Source organism: Macaca thibetana, chromosome 6 (genome assembly GCF_024542745.1).
Source record: "Macaca thibetana thibetana isolate TM-01 chromosome 6, ASM2454274v1, whole genome shotgun sequence".
NCBI lineage: Eukaryota > Metazoa > Chordata > Mammalia > Primates > Cercopithecidae > Macaca > Macaca thibetana.
Window position 1 is genome coordinate 35118125 of NC_065583.1, and position 22702 is coordinate 35140826.

Consider the following 22702-nt stretch of genomic DNA (forward strand, 5'->3'; position numbering starts at 1 on the left):
GTGAAAGAGAGAGAGAAAGGGAGACAGAGAGAGAAAAAAAGAGGGCGGGGAGGGAAGGGGAGGGGAGGGGAGGGGAGGGGAGGGAAGGGAAGGGGAGGGAAGGGAAGGGAAGGGAAGGGAAGGGAAGGGAAGGGAAGGGAAGGGAAGAAGAGAAGAAAAAAGAAAGAAGACAAGACAAGACAAAATTTGACCTTAACAGGATACCACTTAAAAGTGAATGGGGAGGTCGGGTACAGTGGCTCATGCATGTAATTCCAGCACTTTGGGAGGCCAAGGCGGGCCGATCACGAGGTTAGGAGTTCAAGACCAGTGAGGCCAACATAGTGAAACCCCGTCTCTACTAAAAATACAAAAAAAAAAAAAAAAAAAATTAGCTGGGTGTGGTGGTCAGTGCCTGTAATCCCAGATACTTGGGAGGCTGAGGCAAGGAGAATCACTTGAACCTGGGAGGTGGCGGTTGCAGTGAGCCAAGAGCACACCACTGCACTCCAGCCCAGGCAACAATGTGAGACTCTGTCTCAAAAAAAAAAAAAAAAAAAAAGTTAATGGGGACACTAAACATCAATTAAAAATTTCTCTCTTATTACACTTTGGATTTTCTGAGGGGGCTGGGGCAGAGGGGGTCTCAATCTCTGTTGCCCAGGCTGGAATTCAGTAGCATGATCATAGTTCACTGTAGCCTGAAACTTCTGGGCTCAAGCAATCCTTCCATCTAGGCCTCCCAAGTAGCTGGGACTACAAGTGTGCGCCATCACGTCAAGCTCATTTATATCTATCTATATATAATAGACATAAATTTATTTATATATATCTCTATATATCTAAATAATTTTTTAAGGTGGAGTCTCACTATATTGCCCAGGCTAGTCTCAAACTCCTAGCTTTAAATAATTTTCCTGCTTTGGCCTCCAGAGTAGCTGAGATTACAGGCACAAACCACCACCCCCAGGTTATACTTTAAATTTCTGAGGAGAATTCAGGATGGCTTTATTTACGTAACAATGCTTTAATCTTTCCCAAAAATATTTTATGTATTAAATAATTTCCCAATACATATTTTCCAAATTAAAGCATATTAATTTGGTCCCAGAGTTTTCATGAGCTGCACTGCATTTAGCCGTCCCAAAGATTGTGGCTTTAAACTTCTTGTTGCAGCACCGTGCTCACAATAGTCATCCCAGGAGCCAAAACAAAACAGGAGGCCCTTTGTCACTGAGTTACTGCGAAGTACAACTCTCCAAGCAGGGAGAAATCACCACCTCAGAGGGCATTCCCAATCTGCATGCAAATATTTTACAGCCCACTCCACCTTAATACTCTTTGAAAGCTGTATTTTGAGAGACAAATACTCAATTAGAGAGATTTCTGGTCTATTTTTCACTACCATTGTCTTCTGTCTAGAAGATAAAACATGACATGAAAGTTAATCAATGCTTTGATCTCACCCTGCAAGCTAATCACCACATTCCCAACCAGCAGCAGGAACAGCCAAAGAAACCAAAGAGCCAAGCAAATTTTCTGCAGCTGAACTGGAAATCGAAAGGCAATTGTCAAGTGCTCCCTAATCAAAGACTCCTGTGGTGGCACGGTAAACCCCACAGTGGATAAGAACAATCTGAATTCACGAAAACTGAGAATACACATATGTTTGCTTACAATGAGGGTGCTTTAATCTTTTAAACTCCTAGTTTTCTGGGAGTCCCTGAGACCATTTCAGGAGACCACAAAATCAAAACCATATTCTTTTCTTTTTTTTTTTTTTTTTTTTTTTTTTTTTGAGGCAGAGTCTCGCTCTGTCTCCAGCCTGGAGTGCAGTGGCCCAATCTCAGCTCACTGCAACCTCCGCCTCCCGGGCTCAAGCGATTCTCCTGCCTCAGCCTCCTGAGTAGCTGGGATTACAGACACACGCCACCATGCCCAGCTAATTTTTATATTTTTTAGTAGAGATGAGGTTTCACCATGTTGGCCAGGCTTATCTCAAACTCCTGACCTCAGGTGATCTGCCTGCCTCAGCCTCCCAAAGAGCTGGGATTACAGGCATGAGCCACTGCTCCTGGCCAAAACCATTTTCTAATAATACTAAAATGTTATTTGCCTTTTTCATTCTCATGAGAGTACAGTAGAGTTTTCTAGAGGCTACAGGATATGTGATATTGCAACAGATTGAATGCAAAAGCAGATAAGAGAATCCAGCTCCATTCTATCAAGCCAGATGTTAACGAGATCTGCAAAAACATAAAACAATATCACTCTTTTTACTAAATGTTTTTGTTTTAGGAAGTGTGGTTGTTTTTAATGAAAATATTACCTATATTAACACATAATGGATTCATTACTATTGTTTTAAAATCAATTAATATTTTAAATTTTTCTCAACTTTAGGTTCTAATAAGGTAAATATTAATAGATACAACCCACATCAACAAAAGTTCTTTGGGATCCTCAATAATTTTTAAGAGTGTAAAGGGGGGCCGGGCGCGGTGGCTCAAGCCTGTAATCCCAGCACTTTGGGAGGCCGAGATGGGCGGATCACAAGGTCAGAAGATCGAGACCATCCTGGCTAACCCGGTGAAACCCCATCTCTACTAAAAAATACAAAAAACTAGCCAGGCGAAGTGGCGGGTGCCTGTAGTCCCAGTTACTCGGGAGGCTGAGGCAGGAGAATGGCGTGAACCCGGGAGGCGGAGCTTACAGTGAGCTGAGATCCGGCCACTGCACTCCAGCCTGGGCGACAGAGCAAGACTCCGTCTCAAAAAAAAAAAAAAAGAGTCTAAAGGGGTCCAAAGGCCAAAATATGTGAGAACCACAACTTTAAGCAGTTTTCTTATTCTTTACTAGATTAAGCAAGCTGAAAACTGATTTCATTAGAAAGCATCCTTTCTGCAATAATCAGTAATCCAGAGAGTGGGTCCAGGGTTCAGAATTCAGCCCTCAAAACTACTACTCCCAACAGGCCTCAACATCCCACCTCCGCTTGCCAAAGCCACAGTCTTTAGTTCCTCAGTTGAGATAGTCCATTCCAATTTACTTGTTCAAAGACCATGCTTTATAGCGATTATAATAACCAAAAGTGAAACAGGAGAGCTCCCCGACCCCTCTCACAGGACATGGGACAGGGGTGTGGCTTGTGGGCTCAAACCCCTTACAGGAGGGGAAGCACACAGATATGCAGGTGCAGGAGCCAGAGTGAGTGCCCCTGGGCTCTGGCCCCTTGGTAGCATCTAAGGGTGGGTGACTGCAACTCCCAAAGCCCAAGTGGGCCTGGCATTTGTTGAAGTTTAGCCTCGCCATCCATGGACAGCTTAAGTGTTAAACCGCTCAGTGCTCTCTCGGTACCCAGGTCTTTGTCTGGCACCCAGGAAGGATCAAGTCACACAGGGACTTGCAGGATGAATGTGGGGGTTTTACTGAATGGTAGAGGTGGCTCTCAGTGGGATGGATGGGGAACTAGAAGGGGTATGGGGTGGGAAGATGATCTTCCCCTGGAGTTTGGCCATCCAGCGGCTGATCTCCTCTCTGACCATCCCCAGCGAAACTCCTCTCGGTGTTCAGACATTCCTTCTCTTCTCTCTGCCATGGTGTTCTGCCATCCTCCTGTTCCTCTCCTCAGCTGCTTGTGGAGCCTGGGGTTTGGGGTTTATATGGGTACAAGTTGCGGTGGGTCTTGGCAGGCCAAAAGGCAACTTTTGGGCACAAAAAGCAGGAATGCCTGTTCCCACTAAGGCTGCAGGTTTCTAGGCTTGAGAGTAGGGCATTTTCCAGAGAACCGCCCTCTTCTACCCAGTATTTCCCTGTTTCCTGTCTGTTTCAAAAACATCCGTTTTTAACATTTGATGAGCACGTACCATCTGACAGGTGTTTTCCTTCACAATCTCACTAATGAATTCATGAAAGGTGCTTCAACATTGCCTGAAATGTGGTAAACCCTCATTAAACATTAGCGATGATGGTGACGGTAGTGGTGGTGGTGACCGTACAAGAATCCCATGAGAAATGTATTAATATCATTCCTCACTTGTAGTTGAGGAAACTGAGGCCCAAAAATATAACTTCCCAAATTCACACTCTAGTTAGTGGCAGAGCTGGGATTCCAACCCAGTAAGTCTAAGGTCCATGTGCCAAACACTTCTGCTATGCTATACACCAGGGAATCTCAGACGTCACCATGGAGATGACTCATCTGAAGTTTAATTCAGATTCTGATTCAGGAGGTCTCGGGTGGGGCCTGGGATTCTGCATTTCTAACAAGTGCCCAAGCTGTGCCGACGCCACTGGTACTGAAACCACAATTTAGTAGAGGGTTGTACACCTCCTCTCTCACAGGCATCCTGAACCATTTTTTATCTATGTGTTCATTTTCCTCTGCCTATAACACTCAAATATGCTTATGCTAATTAAAAATATTTTTCGAATAGCTCCATCTATGTCCCATTCAACAATAGTCCCTAGCTTTCTTTCAACCTCTACTTTTATATGCTACTCACTGAGACCACAAACTGCCCTCTGAACACCAAATTCAGGTTTTCTCCATCGCTGAACGATCAGCATTTTCAGTTACCACAAGGGGGCAGTGCCCACTACAACAGTTCAGACTCGGCAGCAGTATCTCAAGTAGAGTTGTGGAATTGTACAATTACATAAACATATTCTTTGAAATGAATAGAAACGAGGAAAATAAAAATAAGAATGCAAAGTTATACATACTGTATGAGCACTGACGAGGATTTCAGGCTGAATGGACCCCTGGTTTCATTCATATTTTTGTCATATTCCTTGCAAATGCACAAACACATTGGCAGTCATTAATCATGCATATGTCTGACACTTGAAAGTTTGCAGACATCTTCAACTACACTACCTCATACAATCAATGGCTTCCTTTTACCTGTATAGATTATGTACTCTTTGTGAGCCATACCTCAGACTTCCATTGCTTCCACTATGTTAATAATAGAAAAATCTAAAACCTTGATTTATCTGATTTATCAAATATCTTCCCTCTCTCCCTGCCTTGACTTGCCTTTTACGAGAAGCAGGGACATCACTAAGTGACTCAGCTTCATTCTAAAACACAATGTTATAGATCAAATTACATTCCCCTAAAAATTCCTATGTTGAAGTCCTAACTCCCAATATCTCAGAATGTGACCTTATTTGAAGATACGGTGTTTACAGAGGTGATCAAGTTAAAATGAGGTCACTAGGTGGATCCTAGTCCCATATAATTGGTATTCTTATAAAAATGGGAAATTTGGAAACAGCGAGAATGCCGTGTAAAGTAAAATCTTGCTTTCATGTAAAGATGAAAGTGGAGATTGGGGTGATGCATCTACAAGCCAGGGAGCACCAAAGATTGCCAGCAACACCCAGAAGCTAGACGGGAGGCATGGAGCAGGCATACCCCCACAGCTCTCCAAGAGAACCGAACTTGTGACACCTTCATCTTGAACTTTAGCCTCCAGAACTGTGAGACGATGTGTTTGTTTCCTAAGCCACCCAATTTGTGTCACTTTGTTATGGTAGCCATAGCTACTGTACGCAACTTACACAACTACTACACACAAGTTACAGGCATGAACTGGCATCGAAGCTCCCCTGCATAACCCGTAAGGTGACCATCATCTTCAGAATGATGACCCTATAGCAGGGAGTATTCAATAGTTTAAAGAAAGATAACTAAGTAAAGTGAACTAGGGCATTTTGAAAATATTTTTTTAGATCAAAAGAAGAAGCAAAATGCTTTTCACACTGCCCTATCTCTTTACATCTTAATTAAATTCAGATTTTGCTGTAATTCCACTATAAACAGTTGAAGAACTAAATATATAAAAATTTTACAACAAGCTTGAACACGAAATTTTTTCACTGAATCGCTTAAAAGTTGATTAAAATAGCTTCCTTGGTCCATTTATCCCAAGCAAGGAAGGGTGGAACTTAATGAAAAGAAGCAAGGCTGCTTGTAAAAACAAATTTACAATGAAATTTAGTAGACTCTCATTCCAAAATTATATACGTGTATATAATAATGTATTTATAAGCATGCAGAAAGGTATCTAGGCCAGGTGTGGTAGCTCACCCTTGTAATCCCAGCACTTAGGGAAGCCAAAGAGGACAGTTGAGCCCAGGAGTTCCAGACCAGCCTGGCTAACATGCCAAAACCCTGCCTCTACCAAAAATACAAAAATTAGCTGTGTGGTGGCACATGCCTGTTATCCCTGCTACTTGGAGGCTGAGGCATGAGAATCACTTGAACCCAGAAGGTGGAGATTGCAGTGAGCCGAGATCATGCCACTGCACTCCAGCCTAGGCAACAGAGTGAGATTCCATCTCAAAAAAAAGTTTTCTTAAAAAGACATCTATGGAAGATTATTTACCAAACTACTATTTTTGTTTTGTTTTTGGTTTTTGAGACAGAGTCTTGCTCCATCGCCAGGCTGGAGTGCAGTGGTGCAATCTTGGCTTAGTGCAACCTCTGACTCCCAGGTTCAAGTGATTCTCCTGCCTCAGGCTCCCGAGTAACTGGGATTACAGGCACATGCCACCATGCCCGACTAATTTTTGTATTTTTATTAGAGATGGGGTTTCACCATGTTGGCCAGGATGGTCTTGATCTCCTGATCTCATGATCCACCTGCCTTGGCCTCCCAAAGTGCTGGGATTATAGGTGTGAGCCACAGCACCTGGCCCCAAACTACTATTTTTACAGTAAATAAGGCTGCGGATGAGAGAAGACTCAAATGAGTTGTCTGGGTTTTATTCGGTACAACCAGTGAAATAACCACTCAGCATCCTCTTATATACATTTCTACCGCTCAGCAGCAGCTGATCTCATACCTCCCTTGGATAATTCATTTGGTAGTATTGCACATATCAGAAAGAAATCCTATTTTAGAGACAAGTTAGTGCTTTAAATGCCAAAACTAGACTGCCTGGGATTAAATTCCAGGCCTATCACTTGCAGGCCTCATGACTTAGAATCAGTTACTGCATTTACTTCTTTTCATCTGGAAGATGGACACAGTGAAAGTGTTTAAATCCTAGAGTTTGTGTGAATGGTATACAAAGGACCTGGTACTTAGTAAGCCCTCCTTAAGGGCAGGATATTTATGATCACTATTTGAACTACATTAATAATAATTTTTAAACCTTTGCTTTTAGTTCTATGAAGGTGTGATTGACAAAAATTATATCTATTCAAAGTGTACAAAATAATGTTTTAATATACATCCATCCCTAAGTGTCTGCTGGGGATTGGTTCCAGGACCTCCCTCAGATACCAAAATCTGAGGATGCTCAAGTCCCTGATATAAAATGGTATATATTAGGTTGCTGCAAAAGTGCCAACCTAATAGTATTTATATACAACTTATGCACATCCTCCCATATACTTTAAAGCATCTATAGATTACTTGTAATAACCAATGCAATGTAAATACTATGTAAATAGTTGTTATGCTGTATTATTTAGGGAATACTGACAAAAAGTCTGTACATGTTCAGTACAGACAAGTTTTCTTTTTTATATTTTCAACCCGTGGTTAGTTGAATCTACATACAAGGAACCCATGGATACAGAAACCAGACTATACATATATTATACATTGTGAGATGGTTACCACTATCAAACTAATTAACATATCCATTCACATACTTTTTTTTTTTTTTTTTTTTTTTTTTTGGTATTCTCAACACAAAGAAAAAAAAGCCAGGAACAATAATTCTAAGAGACTGCTGAAGACCTACTGACAGTTCCTTGCCCAAAAGTAGATGCTGTCATATTTATCACTTGCTCAAGACTGGGTAAGAAAAGAGCTTGAACTAGATTATGCAAATAAAGCCTGAACATGTTTCAACTCTCCATGTAGCTCCTGTGTCCACATTCGTAGAAAATGCAAAAGCTACAGCAAGTTTTAAAGCAAGTTGAATGATCTCCAGTGTCATTTGGTGTTTACGTGCAAGGATAGTTCTTTTGAAAAAATAATTGCTGAGGCTGGTTCTGAGCAGACATGAGATCCTAAAGCATGCCCCTTCTTCCCCAGCCTATACTCTGTCTCTCATAAAAAAGAATTCTCAACAGCCATTTGAAAGATGTAGATCTGTATTGATAACACAGAAAGTTAATTATGACATAATAAGAAGAAAATCAAATTTTCAATGGCATCTAATAGGAGCTTTTCAAAATTACGTTATGTATATAAAATGTATTTGAAAATATGCAGAGAGATATCTGGGAGGTATCACATCTCACCTTTCCCACGTAGCCTTCCCTGACCAATTGATAAACTCCTGCTTCTGAGCTTTTAAACCTCTTTCTAGAGTCTCTCAGTGATTCATATATGTTAATATTAATTCATTTCAGGGAGGTTCCTCAAGGGCCACAACAGTAAGTGAGGAAGCTTTGGAAAATGGGATCATGATTCCACTCCAATGCTTGCTTCAAACTATATAGCTCTCCTTTTATATATTGCAGACACTGGACTTTTGCCTGAGATGTGATCTGAAAATATTTTTTTCACAATTAAAGAAAGAACACCTCTGGCCCATGACATGAATTTGGTACTTGCTTTACTACATTTCTAATCATATCCTCCTATGCAACATGACAGATGACAATTTCACCAAAGCCCATCCTCTCTCCCCAGAGTGGCTTTGAAGACTTGACAGGACCTTAGTCCCACATCTTTGATTTTCCCATAACTTCTAGAATGGCTTCATAGATTCTTGTTGAATGATTGAAGAGTTCTTCAGTTTGGACATTTATCTTTAGAGGAGACTGTCAGACTAACCAACACTCCAGATATTTCTACCAAAGACTAAGACTCACTGGTCTACCAATTCTCATTGGCTCCTCACATGACACCTAAAATCCTGTTTTACTATTACTCCCCTTCACAGAGATGCTCTCTTTTCAGAAGCATTTTTGCACTTAAGGCAGGCAAATTTGGGGGCCCAAGGAAGGCAATGGAGCTCCTTTCTTAACATGCCGCCAAGCTATGAAGTTAGAGTTGGAACTGGAATACTGCGCATTCCTTCCCCAACTCATCTGGCCCTAGGATGTCTGCAACATGTATGAAGATGCCATTCCACCTGCTGGATTCTGTAGTCATGGAAACCGCTCTCGTTGGTGCTGAAGAGAGCATCACAAGCACACTGGCTCCTCAAGGTGGGCAAGGTACGAAAAGAGTAATATACCAAAAACCTTCAATTGTACACTTTAAATGGGTAAATTGTGTGGTATATGAATTATATCACAATAAAGCTGTTTTCTCAAACAAAAGAACATGACAAAATTCAATGTACAAGGTTGTCATGACAATGGAATTTTGATTTTTTTTTAAACAACTAGGTTTTTCCCTAAATAATAGAACCCATCATTTAGTAAGAACTTAAAGCAGGCAATACTCTACAAAAACAAAACACCTGTAGCCGGGGATGGGCTTATTATGTCTAAACTAGATTTTAGCCAGCCTGGGCCCCTATCTTAGCGCTTTACTTGCTGAAATATCTGTTCTTTTAAAACAATGTACTCCTTTTTAGGGAACCATGTCATCTTCATGGTGGAGAAAATCAATCCCCACCAGCTCTCTAGGGTCTTTTTGGCTGACCCTAGAGCCAATGAGGGCCCCTCATTGTATTGTAACAAAAATCATAACTGCAATTATTATTTTATTACAACAACTTTAAAAACTCTTGGGATGAAAAGGGGCAGCTAAAAGAATGCAGTGCATCAAAATATCAACCACAGTTGTGTTCGGATATGACTATGAAGGATTTTTTCAAGAAAATAAAGTTCTACCTAAGCTATCGCAATACAGTCATCTCCTTATGTTCTTACTAACCTTTTGCTTTCCAAAGAGCCATCGCATCTATGTCCAAATTTTGTTCTCCATAAAGTTTAAATGAGCAGTTATTAACATAGACTCCCTCCCTCCAAAAACAAAACAAAAAAAACCAAAAAAATACCTGGCAGAAAAAAGTGCAAGACAGGGTGGAGAGGAAGATGCATCCACCTGGCAGCTGAGATTCCTGGACGCCAGCTTGGGCCTTGCTGACATAGGACAAGTCACTCTCACATTCAGAGCATCTGTCTCCACGTGTGGAATATAAAAGTTTGACCCAGATCATTCAAAAGAGACTCTTTCTGATTTAACAGTCTCATTGCTTGGAAATAGCGTTCAGATCTCCCAACTCCAAGTACCTGGCTCTCACAAACCCAGTTCTGTGGAATTTAGAATTTACAGGGTAACCATCAAGTCTGAAAACATAAGCAAATCAATAATAAATGGCTTATCAATTAAATAACATGATAAAATTATAATCTACATCTCCAGACTTGACCACCATGTAACTAACAGCACAATCAATCTTCTTCCGTCATCTTTCCTACAGCAGGACTTCAGGGCTACATAACCAACAGCAAAAGTAGGAAGGGGGTCTCTTGTAGCAGTAGCCACTCAGACCCAGCCATACCTATGCAGACACTTACCTTAGAGATGAATATCACTTGGCTTGCACCTGTATTCTGGAACGGCACTCCAGGACACCAGACACTAAATCCTGGACATGTCACTCAGGAAGGTCCCACAGCCAAAAATACTCCACAAAAACAAAATAACTGTAGTCCGAAAAGGAGCACAACCTGGGGACTAGAGAAAGGAAGGCTCAGCAAAGCAAAGCAGTCTGAAAAGAAAGAAACACTAACTGTATATTATGGCCTTTTCAACATTGCATGTAGGAGTAAAACTGGTGCAGAACTGCAAAGTTGAGGGCTCACTCGTGCAGCGTCCACAGAGGGAACTGAGGTACGCTCTTCAAACACTTAGGCCTGCTAGCCAACTGCAGCTGGTTGGTGAAGCTCAGCTGAATCCACTCTATTTCACCAGGCGCTTCACCTGCCATGTTCAGAGCCTGAAAACTTATGGGTAGAAAAAGATGTTAACTCTCAAAGCCCTGAAATAAACAACGCTAACTTCTCTGATAAGCAATAGCTGTTTTCTGGTGCATCTAATACAGGGGTACTGAGTACACAACAATAAGCTTCAAAAGGCTCTCGCAGAGATGAGTAAGTGGGTGCATGACTAAGGTCTCAGCTTAGGTATCTTTTCTAACAGGGAGCCCTTGCCTGACCTTCCCACCAGACCCAGCTCCTGGTTTAGACCAGGCATCCCTCTTCCAGGCATCCACAGCAGCCAGTACTCTTCAATGAAAATTTAACTGTCATTGAAATGTCTTATTTGTTTATTCATCTCTCCTACTAGATTGTAGCTCCTCAAATAAAGGGACCCTTTATGATCCTGGGCTCCCAGAGTCTAGCATCGTGCCTGGCACAGAGAAAATAGCTCAGGAAGCATTCACGTTAAGAAAGGAGGTACATACACTTTATATTCTCAGTGTCAAAGGCTCAATAAATGCTTGTTGAACTAAACTATACTAACGTGAGAACTGCACTTCTTAAAGAACAGTACTGCCCACAGCTGCTTTGGTGCGGCAGGATCATGGAAGAGATCACACAGGTAGTAAATGACAGAGTTGGGATGGAAACCCCTGGGAGAACAGCTCTGGGGTGAGACTTCCGGAAGTTTCCATCCCAACTCTATCATCTACTACCTGTGTGATCTACAGACCCACAGGCAAGATACTGCATTTCTCTATGCTTCCATGTCATCATCTGTAAATAAGGGTCGTCGTACGCATCTCCAGGAGTTGTCATGAAGGTCCAAGTGCCTGGAATGCTCAGCTCAGAAGGTGGAGCTTATGACTCACTCAGTAAATGACTGCCATTGTTATTACCCCTTCTCTGGAAATAAGCTACAGGGTAAACTTTGCCCAGCCCTAGTAAGAGGTCAGTCTTAGCCCTGCTTTGACCAGAAGCCACTTAAAAGTCTGGTCACAAACTTGCTTTTTCTGGGTTCTTTTGAAGATCAAGCTGGCTGAGGTGCCCTGTAACTTGCATATAAAGCAGAATTGTGTGTGTGTGTGTGTGTGTGTGTGTGTGTGTATGCCTACAGCTCAGATGTTCAGTTGTTTGATGACTACTTCTCAATATCCAAAGCCTACCTCCTGGCAACATCACTATGAGTGGTATGTGTGTCAGGAAAGGGACACAGCTGGGACATTTAGGGTTGGCAGCTGCTTTGTGGCTACAGCCTTAGCTTAAGTGTGGAATTAGAGAAGGCTCGTCTGAAAGACCATTTCAAGCCAGGGACACTAGGCATCAGAGGGACCCAGCAAATTTTGTGTCTCAACATTCTGAGTCTCCCTTTCTCCTGCTCCCCTCGTACCCTTTCTCACCCAGCACTGTCCTTTCACTTGGTCCCTCTAGACCACAGTCTCTTTCTTCATAAACTATTTTTTTTAATCAGTCAGAATAGGCTGCTGTAGCTCATACCTGTAATCCCAGCACTTTGGGAGGCCGAGGTGGGCAGATTGCTTTTGGCCAGAGTTTGAGACCAGCCTGGTTAACATGGTGAAACCCCATCTCTATTAAAAATACAAAAAAAAAAAAATACCCAGGCATAGTGGCGGGCACCTGTAGACCCAGCTACTCAAGAGGCTGAGGTTGCAGTGAGCTGAGATCGTGCCACTGCCCTCCAGCCTGGGCAACAAAGCCCTCAGAAAAAATAAAAATAAATTAAAAAGTCTCAGAATAGAATATCCATTCGGCTGGAGGCTACTCAGCATTTCAAGAGCAGGGAAATCTGCTCTTTACCTTTTCTCCATCCCAAATAACTCCTTTCTTGGAAACAGCTTTATTGAGGTATAATTTGCATACCATAAAATGCAATCATACATTTTCATCACCCCAAACATATCCTCTGTTCCAATTTGCAGTCACTCCCCTTTCCAACCTCGGGACCCAGGGAACCACTATTCTACTTCCTGTTTTTATAGATTTGCCTTTTCTGGACATTTCCTGTTAATAGAATCTTACCGTATTTTGTTGTTGTTGTTGTTGTTGTTGTTGTTGTTGTTGTTGTTTTTGTCTGGGTGTTTTTATTTAGCATAGTGCCTTTGTTAATCCATATTGTAGAATTTATCATTCCTTTTTATTGCTGAATAACATTCCATGGTATGAAGGTAGCCACTTGTTTATCCATTCACCACCTGATAAACATTTGGGTTGTTTCCAGCATTTTGGGGGGATGAGGTTGTTTCCAGTTTCCATTTCAAATACTCTCAATTGTTTTTAATTGTTCTGCTCTATCCACCCCGTCCATATCATTTCTCCTTAGAATCCCTTCTATCCAACAGGAGAGGTTCAGATACTAGGCACTTCCCCAAAATAAATAAAAATAAGAAAACCTGACAAATGTTCACCACACCTACAACTGAATTCTATATTTTAAGTGGATATGCTATAAACAAAGATTCAAATAACTTCCACTTATAATGCAAATAAAGACTTCTTTTATGTTTGCTAGTTACATTTATCCTTTATATAGAAATAATTTTAAAATGCAGAAAATGTAGATACAAGCTACACATAACATCCATCAGATACTCAGATGTACAAGTGCTAATATTCAAAGTAAAATGTGAAACTTGAATAGTATGGTCTGAATCTTTATATGCCCTCCAAAATCACATGTTGAAATTTTCAGCCCAAGGGTGATGGTATCAGGAGGTGGGACCCTTGGCAGGTAATTAGGTCATAAGGACAGAGCGCTCATTAATTAGGACTAGTGCTCTTATAAAAGAAACGCAAGAGAACACCCCTCCACCCCTTCTACCCTGTAAAGACACAAGGAAAACATGGCCATCTATGAACCAGGAAGTAGCAGACAACAAATCTGCCAATGCCTTGATCTTGGACTTCCCAGGCTCCAGAACTGTGAGAAATAAGCTTCTGTTGTTTAAGCCACCAGTTTATAGGATTTTGTTATAGCATCCTCGTGGACTAAGACAAATGGAGTAATGAGGATTGCCGAGGGTGAGAATTCCTTTTTGCTACAAGCACATAATCTCACTTTGATTATTGTGGTTAATGATAATCTAGGAAGAAAACTTATTTGTAATTCTCAATCATTCAGAAAATTATAATACATATTTATATATGTGTGTATGTACATTTATATGTGTATATACAAAGAGAGAGGGGGAAAAAAGCAAATGTGGCAAAATATTAATAATTGGTGAACCTGGGCCGGTGCAGTGGCTCATGCCTGTAATCCCAGCACTTTGGTAGTCTGAGGCAGGCAGATCACTTGAGGTCAGGAATTTGAGACCAGCCTGGCCAACATGATGAAACCCTGTCTCTACTAAAAATACAAAAAAAAAAAAAAAAAAAAAAAATAGCCAGGCATGGTGTGTTGCACACTTCTAGTCCCAGCTACTAAGGGGGCTGAGGCAGGAGGATCGCTTGAATCCATGAGGCAAAGGCTGCAGTAAGCCAAGATTGCGCTACTGCACTCCAGCCTGGGCAACAAAGTAAGACTCTGTCTCAATAAATAATTAATCGGTGAACTCAGATGAAGTATATAGGGCAATTCTTTGTGCTCTTCTTGCATTTTTTTCTATACATTTGCAATTATTATTTTTCTATTTTTTGAGACAGAGTCTCTGTCTGTCACTCAGGCTGGAATGCAGTGGGACCATCTTGGCTCACTGCAACCTCCGCCTCCCAGGTTCAAGTGATTCTCCCGCCTCAGCCTCCCAAGTAGCTGAGACTACAGACATGTGCACCATCGCACCTGGCTAATTTTTGTATTTTTTAGTAGAGACGGGGTTTCACTATGTTGGCCAGGCTGGTCTCGAACTCCTGACCTCAGGTGATCCACCCGCCTTGGCTTTCCAAAGTGCTGGGATTACACGTGTGAGCCACCGTGCCCAGCAGCAATTATTTTTAAATAAAAAGTTAAAATAAATTTCCCCCAAAAGAGTGGAGAAAGTTCATTCTCATTCAGTCCAGTTTGTCTCTAGCTGGAGCACCAGGAGATGCTTCCCTGAGTCAGTACCAATAGATTTGGGAAGTGCCACATGACAGTCTTTAGTTTCCCTCAATTGTCTATTAAGAATCAAATTTCCATGGTATTAAAGGTGACTTGAACCCATTTAGCTTTTTGTCTTATACAGCTTCGGGAGCCTTGAATATCATCATCTTGAATATATAAGCCACAATGTGAAGTAGTATATTTGTTTCTTGGTTCTGAATGAATCTCTTCCACATACATCAAGTGGAACTACCTTCCTCATAGTCTTTAATCTGCAAAACGTTACTCTGCTCCCTCCCCCATTTTCTTCCCTGTAAGACAGTGTGGGCCTCTTCACATCCGAAAGTGATGCTTGTTGAGACTTAAGGATATTTCATCCTTAAATAGTTACTGGGAGTTACTGTGCCTTGCTGGAATAAAGTGTTGCCCCAATTTACTGTTCTATAGGAACAACTACTTCCCAGAGGTAAAAGGAAGGAAAGCAAACGGAAATAGAAATTTGAACAAAGAAATCCAGCACCACTGACCACTGTCCCAATAGCTATACTGATCAGCACTTATTTATTGAGTTCTAGGACACTGAAGAATTTTAAAACGTTAGACCCTTCCTTAGTTGGGAAAAATTGATGAAAGCACAGTACCAGAATCCAGAGATCTGAGTGCAGCAGCATACTCTCCTGTATATCATGTTTAGCTTTTCTGACTAGCCACACTCAGTGTAGCATGTATCTTCATATCAACCCCCAAACACCGTTCTCTGAACATTTCGAGCTCCTCTAATCCCCCCAGAGTATCCATTGCTTATTTTAAAATTTCAAGGCTAGTTCTACCAAATCATCTTATCTGAGAATTTTTTATTTCTAGAGACAGAGGATCACTCTGTCTCTAGATAGAGTGTGTACGCCATCATGCCTGGTTTATTTGTTTCTTAGAGGTGGGGGCAGGGGTCTCACTTTGTTGCTCAGTCTGGTCTTGAACTTCTGGCCTTAAGCAATCCTCCCGCCTCCACCTCCCCAAATTCTGGGATTACAGGCATGAGCCAGTGTGCCCAGCCCAAAATTATTTTTACCAACTTTAAAATATAATTTTTAAAAAAATCTTAAATGCCTTCCACATAGATATTGTTGATTTTTCTTTCATTTCTCTTGTCATGGTAAATCCTCTAGGAATGCTCTCTGAAAAGCAGCTTAATTCATCATGCAGTTGCCTTCATCACCATCACTTGTTGAAAAGTCTTATTAGTATGTAAAGCAGTTCTAATTTGGAGCTCTAAAATTACCTCTAAAAACTCATAATAAACTGAGAGTCATCCATAATTAGATTTTTTTTAATAGGACTTCTAACTTGTTTTCATTATCCAGCTGTGTTTGATCTCAGCCAGCTGTTGATGGGACTGAGGTGGTTGTAAGGGTTGGGGAAAAGAAGAGGAAGCTCATCTCTGCAGAGTGGGTCGGGGAAGCTTTAGTTCTGTTTAAAACACTGGTTCTCAAAGTGTGGTCTCCCACCCTGCAGCATCAGAGTCTCATGGGAACTTGTTAGAAATGATTTCGTGGGTCCTACTCCAGACCCACTGGATCAGGCCATCAGGTGAAGTTCAAAGAACTTGGTTCAGATGTAGTGTTCACTAAATTACAGACTGCAGTCAAGATTTTAGGAACAGCTGGTTGAAAATAATTGCCTTCACTGGCTCTAGTGACCCCCAAGGAACATACGCCACTTACATGTATGTTCTCTTCATTCATCATTTATGGGTATATTTGTATTACTCCACAGGGCTGACGATTTGGTATTAGACTTGCTAATGAGCAGCAGCCATGTGGTCCTGCTATCTGACAGTCAGTACAGTCACAAGTATATTGTATGCAGCAGAGAAGAGCTTAACAGCCAGCCTCCTTCCACATTCTGCTCTCAGGAAATAAGCAAGGGGAGGATCCAGAGGTGTCATTTGACACTGATGACGCAGTACTTATTTCCTATGCAACAGAGCCCAGGCAGGAAGACAAACCTAAATAAGAAGCTAACTTCTGTAAGAAGCTGTGAAGAGTGATGCTGGCAGCTGCCTTTGCAGACTCTAACTCCAGCAGCATGAATGTGTCCTTTGCTCATCTCCACTTTGCTGGAGGGTACATGCCCTCTGATTCCCAGGACTGGAGAACCATCATCCCGGCTCTCTTGGTGGCTGTCTGCCTGGTGGGCTTCGTGGGAAACCTGTGTGTGATTGGCATCCTCCTTCACAATGCTTGGAAAGGAAAGCCATCCATGATCCACTCCCTGATTCTGAATCTCAGCCTGGCTGATCTCTCTCTCCTGCTGTTTTCTGCACCTGTCCGAGCTACAGCATACTCCAGAAGTGTTTGGGATCTAGGCTGGTTTGTCTGCAAGTCCTCTGACTGGTTTATCCACACATGCATGGCAGCCAAGAGCCTGACAATCGTTGTGGTGGCCAAAATATGCTTCATGTATGCAAGTGACCCGGCCAAGCAAGTGAGTATCCATAACTACACCATCTGGTCCGTGCTGGTGGCCATCTGGACTGTGGCCAGCCTGTTACCCCTGCCAGAATGGTTCTTTAGCACCATCAGGCATCATGAAGGTGTGGAAATGTGCCTCGTGGATGTACCAGCTGTGGCTGAAGAGTTTATGTCAATGTTTGGTAAGCTCTACCCACTCCTGGCATTTGGCCTTCCATTACTTTTTGCAAGCTTTTATTTCTGGAGAGCTTATGACCAATGTAAAAAACGAGGAACTAAGACTCAAAATCTTAGAAACCAGATACGCTCAAAGCAAGTCACAGTGATGCTGCTGAGCATCGCCATCACCTCTGCTCTCCTGTGGCTCCCCGAGTGGGTAGCTTGGCTGTGGGTATGGCATCTGAAGGCTGCAGGCCCGGCCCCACCACAAGGGTTCATAGCCCTGTCTCAAGTCCTGATGTTTTCCATCTCTTCAGCAAATCCTCTTATTTTTCTTGTGATGTCAGAGGAGTTCAGGGAAGGCTTGAAAGGTGTATGGAAATGGATGATAACCAAAAAACCTCCAGCTATCTCAGAGTCGCAGGACATACCAGCTGGCAACTCAGAGGGTCTTCCTGACAAGGTTCCATCTCCAGAATCCCCAGCATCCATACCAGAAAAAGAGAAACCCAGCTCTCCTTCCTCTGGCAAAGGGAAAACTGAGAAGGCAGAGATTCCCGTCCTTCCTGATGTAGAGCAGTTTTGGCATGAGAGGGACACAGTCCCTTCTGTACAGGACAATGACCCTATCCCCTGGGAACATGAAGATCAAGAGACAGGGGAAGGTGTTAAATAGATTTAAGTTTCAAAGCAAAACAAATTGTGATTATTGTATTTACTTGTACTGCTGCTTATCAATATTGCTGACTTTACAAACTGTAATACAATTATTACCATTAGGAATTACAAAAATATTCCACAATCTACACTTTCCAAATGTGCAATGTGGTAAGTAGAGAACCATGTTAGAATAGATAATTATGTTTCAGAATTAGAACCTGGCTTCCCAAACAATTTAATTGTTTAAAGATGTTGCTGTCAAAGTGATTAGATAGCCCGGCTATTCTGTCATTTGTTCACAATGGTTTCACTGGGTACCCCCTAGGACCAGCCCTGTAGTGGACCGGCTGGAGCCTGGAGTAGAGGTTCTGTCAAAGCTGAGCCCCTCTACCTTCAGTTTCATCCTGGACCTGCTAGTCCTAATTTTACCTACCAAATTGTATTTCACATAACCAAAGCTCAAAATGTACTTTCACTTGAGATTTTTAACACATTAATGATAAATTTTAGTTATCTTCATTTACTTAATAAATGTTAATTTACTTGATGAAAAGTCCGTATCATCATGTTCATGACTGAAGGTCAAAGAAAAAGAAACAGCACCTGATTCCAATTCTGGACTAATTTCAACCCATGGCTGGTTCTGGCTAAGTTTAAATAAATTCCAACTTATACTAAAGCCTGCTTCAGTGAACTTTTTAAAGCTACCTGAATGAGTCTTCAGTTTCTGAGAATTTTAGCAGCTTTCCAATGACTTTCAATAGTCTGATATGGGGGGAAAAAGTACTTTAAAAATCCCTCTCTTCACTTCCAGAATGTGGGACAGTTATTTTTCTATAAGCAGAAATGTGTTCCTCTTAATATCTCCTTTCTCCCAAGATAAACCATGGTTAATGATACAGGTATAGATTACTCCTCAAATATAAATAGAAGATGGAGATGGTGATCTTTCTTGTTAATGGTACTAAACTTACCCTCACCCATAACGCTGAACTTGAACCCTATTCAACTTTTAAAATACTATAGGATTTCTAAGTTACAAAAATAATCGAGCAACCTGAGAAAGAGATTGATGTTAAAAAGAGAAAATCCAACAAACACAAGACAGAATTTGGTTAAGAATACAAAATAAAAAGCATAAGGGCAATGCAGAAAGAAAAGCAGTAAAACTGTGTACCCAGACATATGGTAAAATTTGAGTAATAGGCAATAACCATTCATTTTATGGCAAGGTAAAACACACCCAGTAAAACATGATTATGATACATTTCTTCCCCTTTTAAGTATAATGATATTCGTCCATGATGCTTGATTACTTTGTTATAGAACTCGGGTATTTTCACTGAAAGGTTCCCTCAGAACAGAAAAATGCCTTTAGGGCAAACGAAGCAATGCAGAATCTGAAATATAAAGAATTATGTTATGGAAAAAAAAAAGATGTTGTTTTTTATGTTGTGTATGGGTTTCCGGATTCTTTGCTTTTTCATAAGTGGTCATAGTTTGCTTTTTAACACAGGAGGTAGGGCTATATTCTTTTTACTTCCTTCATTACAAATTTTATGTAAAGCTCATGTATTCAAATACAGTAAAATTTAACCCAAGAATCCAAAATATTGTTTTGTGATATGGTAGTTACAGAAAGGATTATCATTGTCTGTGATTATTTGAATTAATAGTTTTTATGTTCATTATATGTAGTAAACTTAGGATGTAAGCTTCCAGGGTTTGACACTTTAAACTTGTAAAGAAATAAAAATAATTACGTTTTACTTCAGATTGTTTCTGGAGATTTAAAGCTGTCTTTGTCTTGAATTATCATTCCAAAATCATTATTAGGAACAATGGAGCTTTATGGGGCCATTTGACCTTAACACTGGAACATGTCTCAGAGTGAACTTATTTTCAGAGTTTGCTAACAAGCACCAAATCAAGATGCAGACACTGGAACAAAGAGTAATCACAATGAACCTTTCATTAAGAACCTGATACACAAAGTAAGTCCTGACTTGATCCCTTAAAAAATCTGCTTAGAGAAGTTTGGTTTGTGTCTTATCTGCTCAATCCCGGATACTTTTAAGATAAAAGTAGGAAATTAGAACAGATATCACCAAACTGTTTTCTTCTCACTTCTCTACTATGAGAAACAATGTAGTAAGTGGACAAACAATACTATGTGGAATTCAGAATAACAAAATAAGGCATTCTGGAAACTTTACCCTTGTGAGACAGTCATATTTCTACATACTACATTATAGTTGTGCTCCTCTTGGCAAGCACTTCAGTTTCATTCCTCAGAGTACTTAAAAATCACTCAATGAACTTATAAAATGAACTTCAAAGAAAGAGAAAAAAGGAAACAAAACAAGGCCAGGTGTGGTGGTTGACACCTGTAATCCTAGCACTTTGGGTGGCTGAGGTGGGAGAATGGCTTGAGGCCGGGAGTTTGAGAGCAGCCTGGGCAACAGAGTGAAACCATTTCTTAAAAAAAAAAAAAAAAAAGCCAGACATGGTAATGCGGTAATGCATTCCTGCAGTCTCAGCTACTCAGAAGGATCACTGAAACCAGGAGTTCAACATTACAGTGAGCTATGATGGCACCACTACACTCCAGCCTAGGAGACAGTGAGATCCTTTGTACGAATTAAAAGAAAAAACATATCCTGTTTATCAACTTTATAGCTGAAGACCTTAGTCTGATCAATGCCAGGTTCCTACATACAGAGTTCACAAAATTTCTATGACACTTAATAGATTTAAGCTAAGAACTATATAACATGAATGTGAATGCGTGTGTCTGTGACTATACACACAACATACAAACACAGATCTGTTGGTATTCCTTCTTTCTAGGATTTGTTACAATCATAGTGGGTAAAAGATAATGGAAAATAAATTATTCTATTAATATATATATTTTCTTAAACATTTATTTATGTGGCACTCTGAAGCGAGCAATCTATGAGGGGATAAAATAAAAAGATTTGTTTTCAACTCGGGAGGTAAAGCTAGATATATCAATTTGGAACCGATTCATGGTGTGACGCACACATGTTGAAAGAATGCCAAAAAGGTGCAAACCATCATACAGTACAAAGGACAAAAACAAAAAAAACCCCAGCATCTTCTTGCTTTGAGGCAATAAGGCACTGCTAAAAAGACTTGAGCACCAAAATGATTCTCTACAAATTCTTTCCTTTTTATACTGCAAATACTAATTATATTCAAACCTTTAAAAACTAGGTAATACTTAAGATTTAGAGTCAACTTACTTTGTGCGAAATTCTATTTGCTGCTTTTTTAAAAATCAGGTTAAAATAAGCTCTTAAAAATTAAGTAACAATAATCATATACAATACAGATATATAAAAAGGGTTGGTTTATTGTAGTTCAAATACATAAACTGAACATTCAAACATCTTAAAATTAAACTTTAGCAACAAAGTTTAACATTCAAACAGGAGTATAGTTTACAAGAAACACCCAGAAAGGTAATTTGTTGTCTAATCCAGAATATTGATAAAGATCACTTAATGGTGAATAAAATATGTTTAACCAGTGGTTCTATTCTGGCCAACATGTTAGTTATGACCGTGGTTCCATACCTGAGAAGAAATTACTACATAAATCTTCTCTTAGGCTAAACAACAAGACTTGGTCTATAATTCAGAGGGGATAATCAAAGCACGTAAGTGAACAAATAAAACTAATCTGATCTTTAGAGACAAAGGTAAAAGTATTGTCCATTATAATAATCGTAGCCTCTGGAAGATAAGAATTCAATTTTCAGTGTCTTCTCTTTTACCCGCTTTAAAAAAAAAAATCAAAACAAAACAAACCCCAACTCAGGTTTTCTTGGAGTCTGTAGTATTTGCATCTGGCAAGTTCAAGCCACAAATGCTCTTACTTCTTGCATGTATTAACACTGCTAGGAAGAACGTCACCAAGTCACTGACTTCCACACCTCATAAAAGGATGAATTTTAGCTTCAAGATTTTAAGATTTACTAGAGACAGCCTATATTTGAGTATGTATGTCAGTCATGCCACACAAAGAAAAGCATAAATATTTCCAAAGTGTTCTGTTCAGAAACTGTTCACAAATGCTTCTCCTTCTGTTTGTCAGATGGTTTTGCAATAGGTTGACTAATGCACATATATGTAAAAACCTGAAAATTGGCTCATGCAAGCATTTTGAATAGATACCCCTGTGGAAGAGTATTTAGAATTATTTTGTTGATCGTCTCGTGGGCTCTGATGCTGTAGGTGGTGGGGGTGGACCCCGGCGATCCAGGTCATCAACATATGCCACAATCAGTTTACGCCTCTCCTCTGGCACACAGTCCAGTACTAAATACCGTTTGTCATTCTGTAAAATTTTTTCTACATCTTTCAGGTGCTGATCAGATTCTTGGATTAATTTTTTGGATCTGAAATAAGAAAAAGAAGTCCAAGAATTACTGACGGCTGTTCACAGGTCTTTCAG

The 22702-nt window shown here is 40.6% G+C and overlaps 3 protein-coding genes across 7 annotated transcripts in view; 2 read left to right on the forward strand and 1 right to left on the reverse strand.

The window, feature by feature from the left end:
* Positions 1 to 22702, forward strand: part of PRELID2 (PRELI domain containing 2) — a 1077378-nt gene that overhangs the window by 300262 nt on the left and 754414 nt on the right. The window lies entirely within an intron of this gene.
* On the forward strand, positions 16862 to 20081 carry GPR151 (G protein-coupled receptor 151). Its single transcript, XM_050794026.1, has one exon. It carries the CDS (start codon positions 16977 to 16979, stop codon positions 18234 to 18236), a length of 1260 nt encoding a protein of 419 aa, XP_050649983.1. The 5' UTR covers positions 16862 to 16976; the 3' UTR covers positions 18237 to 20081.
* The window catches only part of TCERG1 (transcription elongation regulator 1), a 63703-nt gene continuing 62580 nt past the window's right edge, over positions 21580 to 22702 (reverse strand). For all 5 annotated transcript variants that reach the window (XM_050793988.1, XM_050793989.1, XM_050793987.1 and 2 more), the window contains one exon: positions 21580 to 22646. In XM_050793988.1, coding sequence (XP_050649945.1) covers positions 22445 to 22646 — 202 coding nt within the window. In that variant the 3' untranslated portion in view covers positions 21580 to 22444. The remainder of the gene's footprint in view (positions 22647 to 22702) is intronic.

Bases quoted from the DNA above. Each gene is read 5' to 3' on its own strand.
- GPR151 (XM_050794026.1), top strand. From the start codon at position 16,977: ATGCTGGCAGCTGCCTTTGCAGACTCTAACTCCAGCAGCATGAATGTG.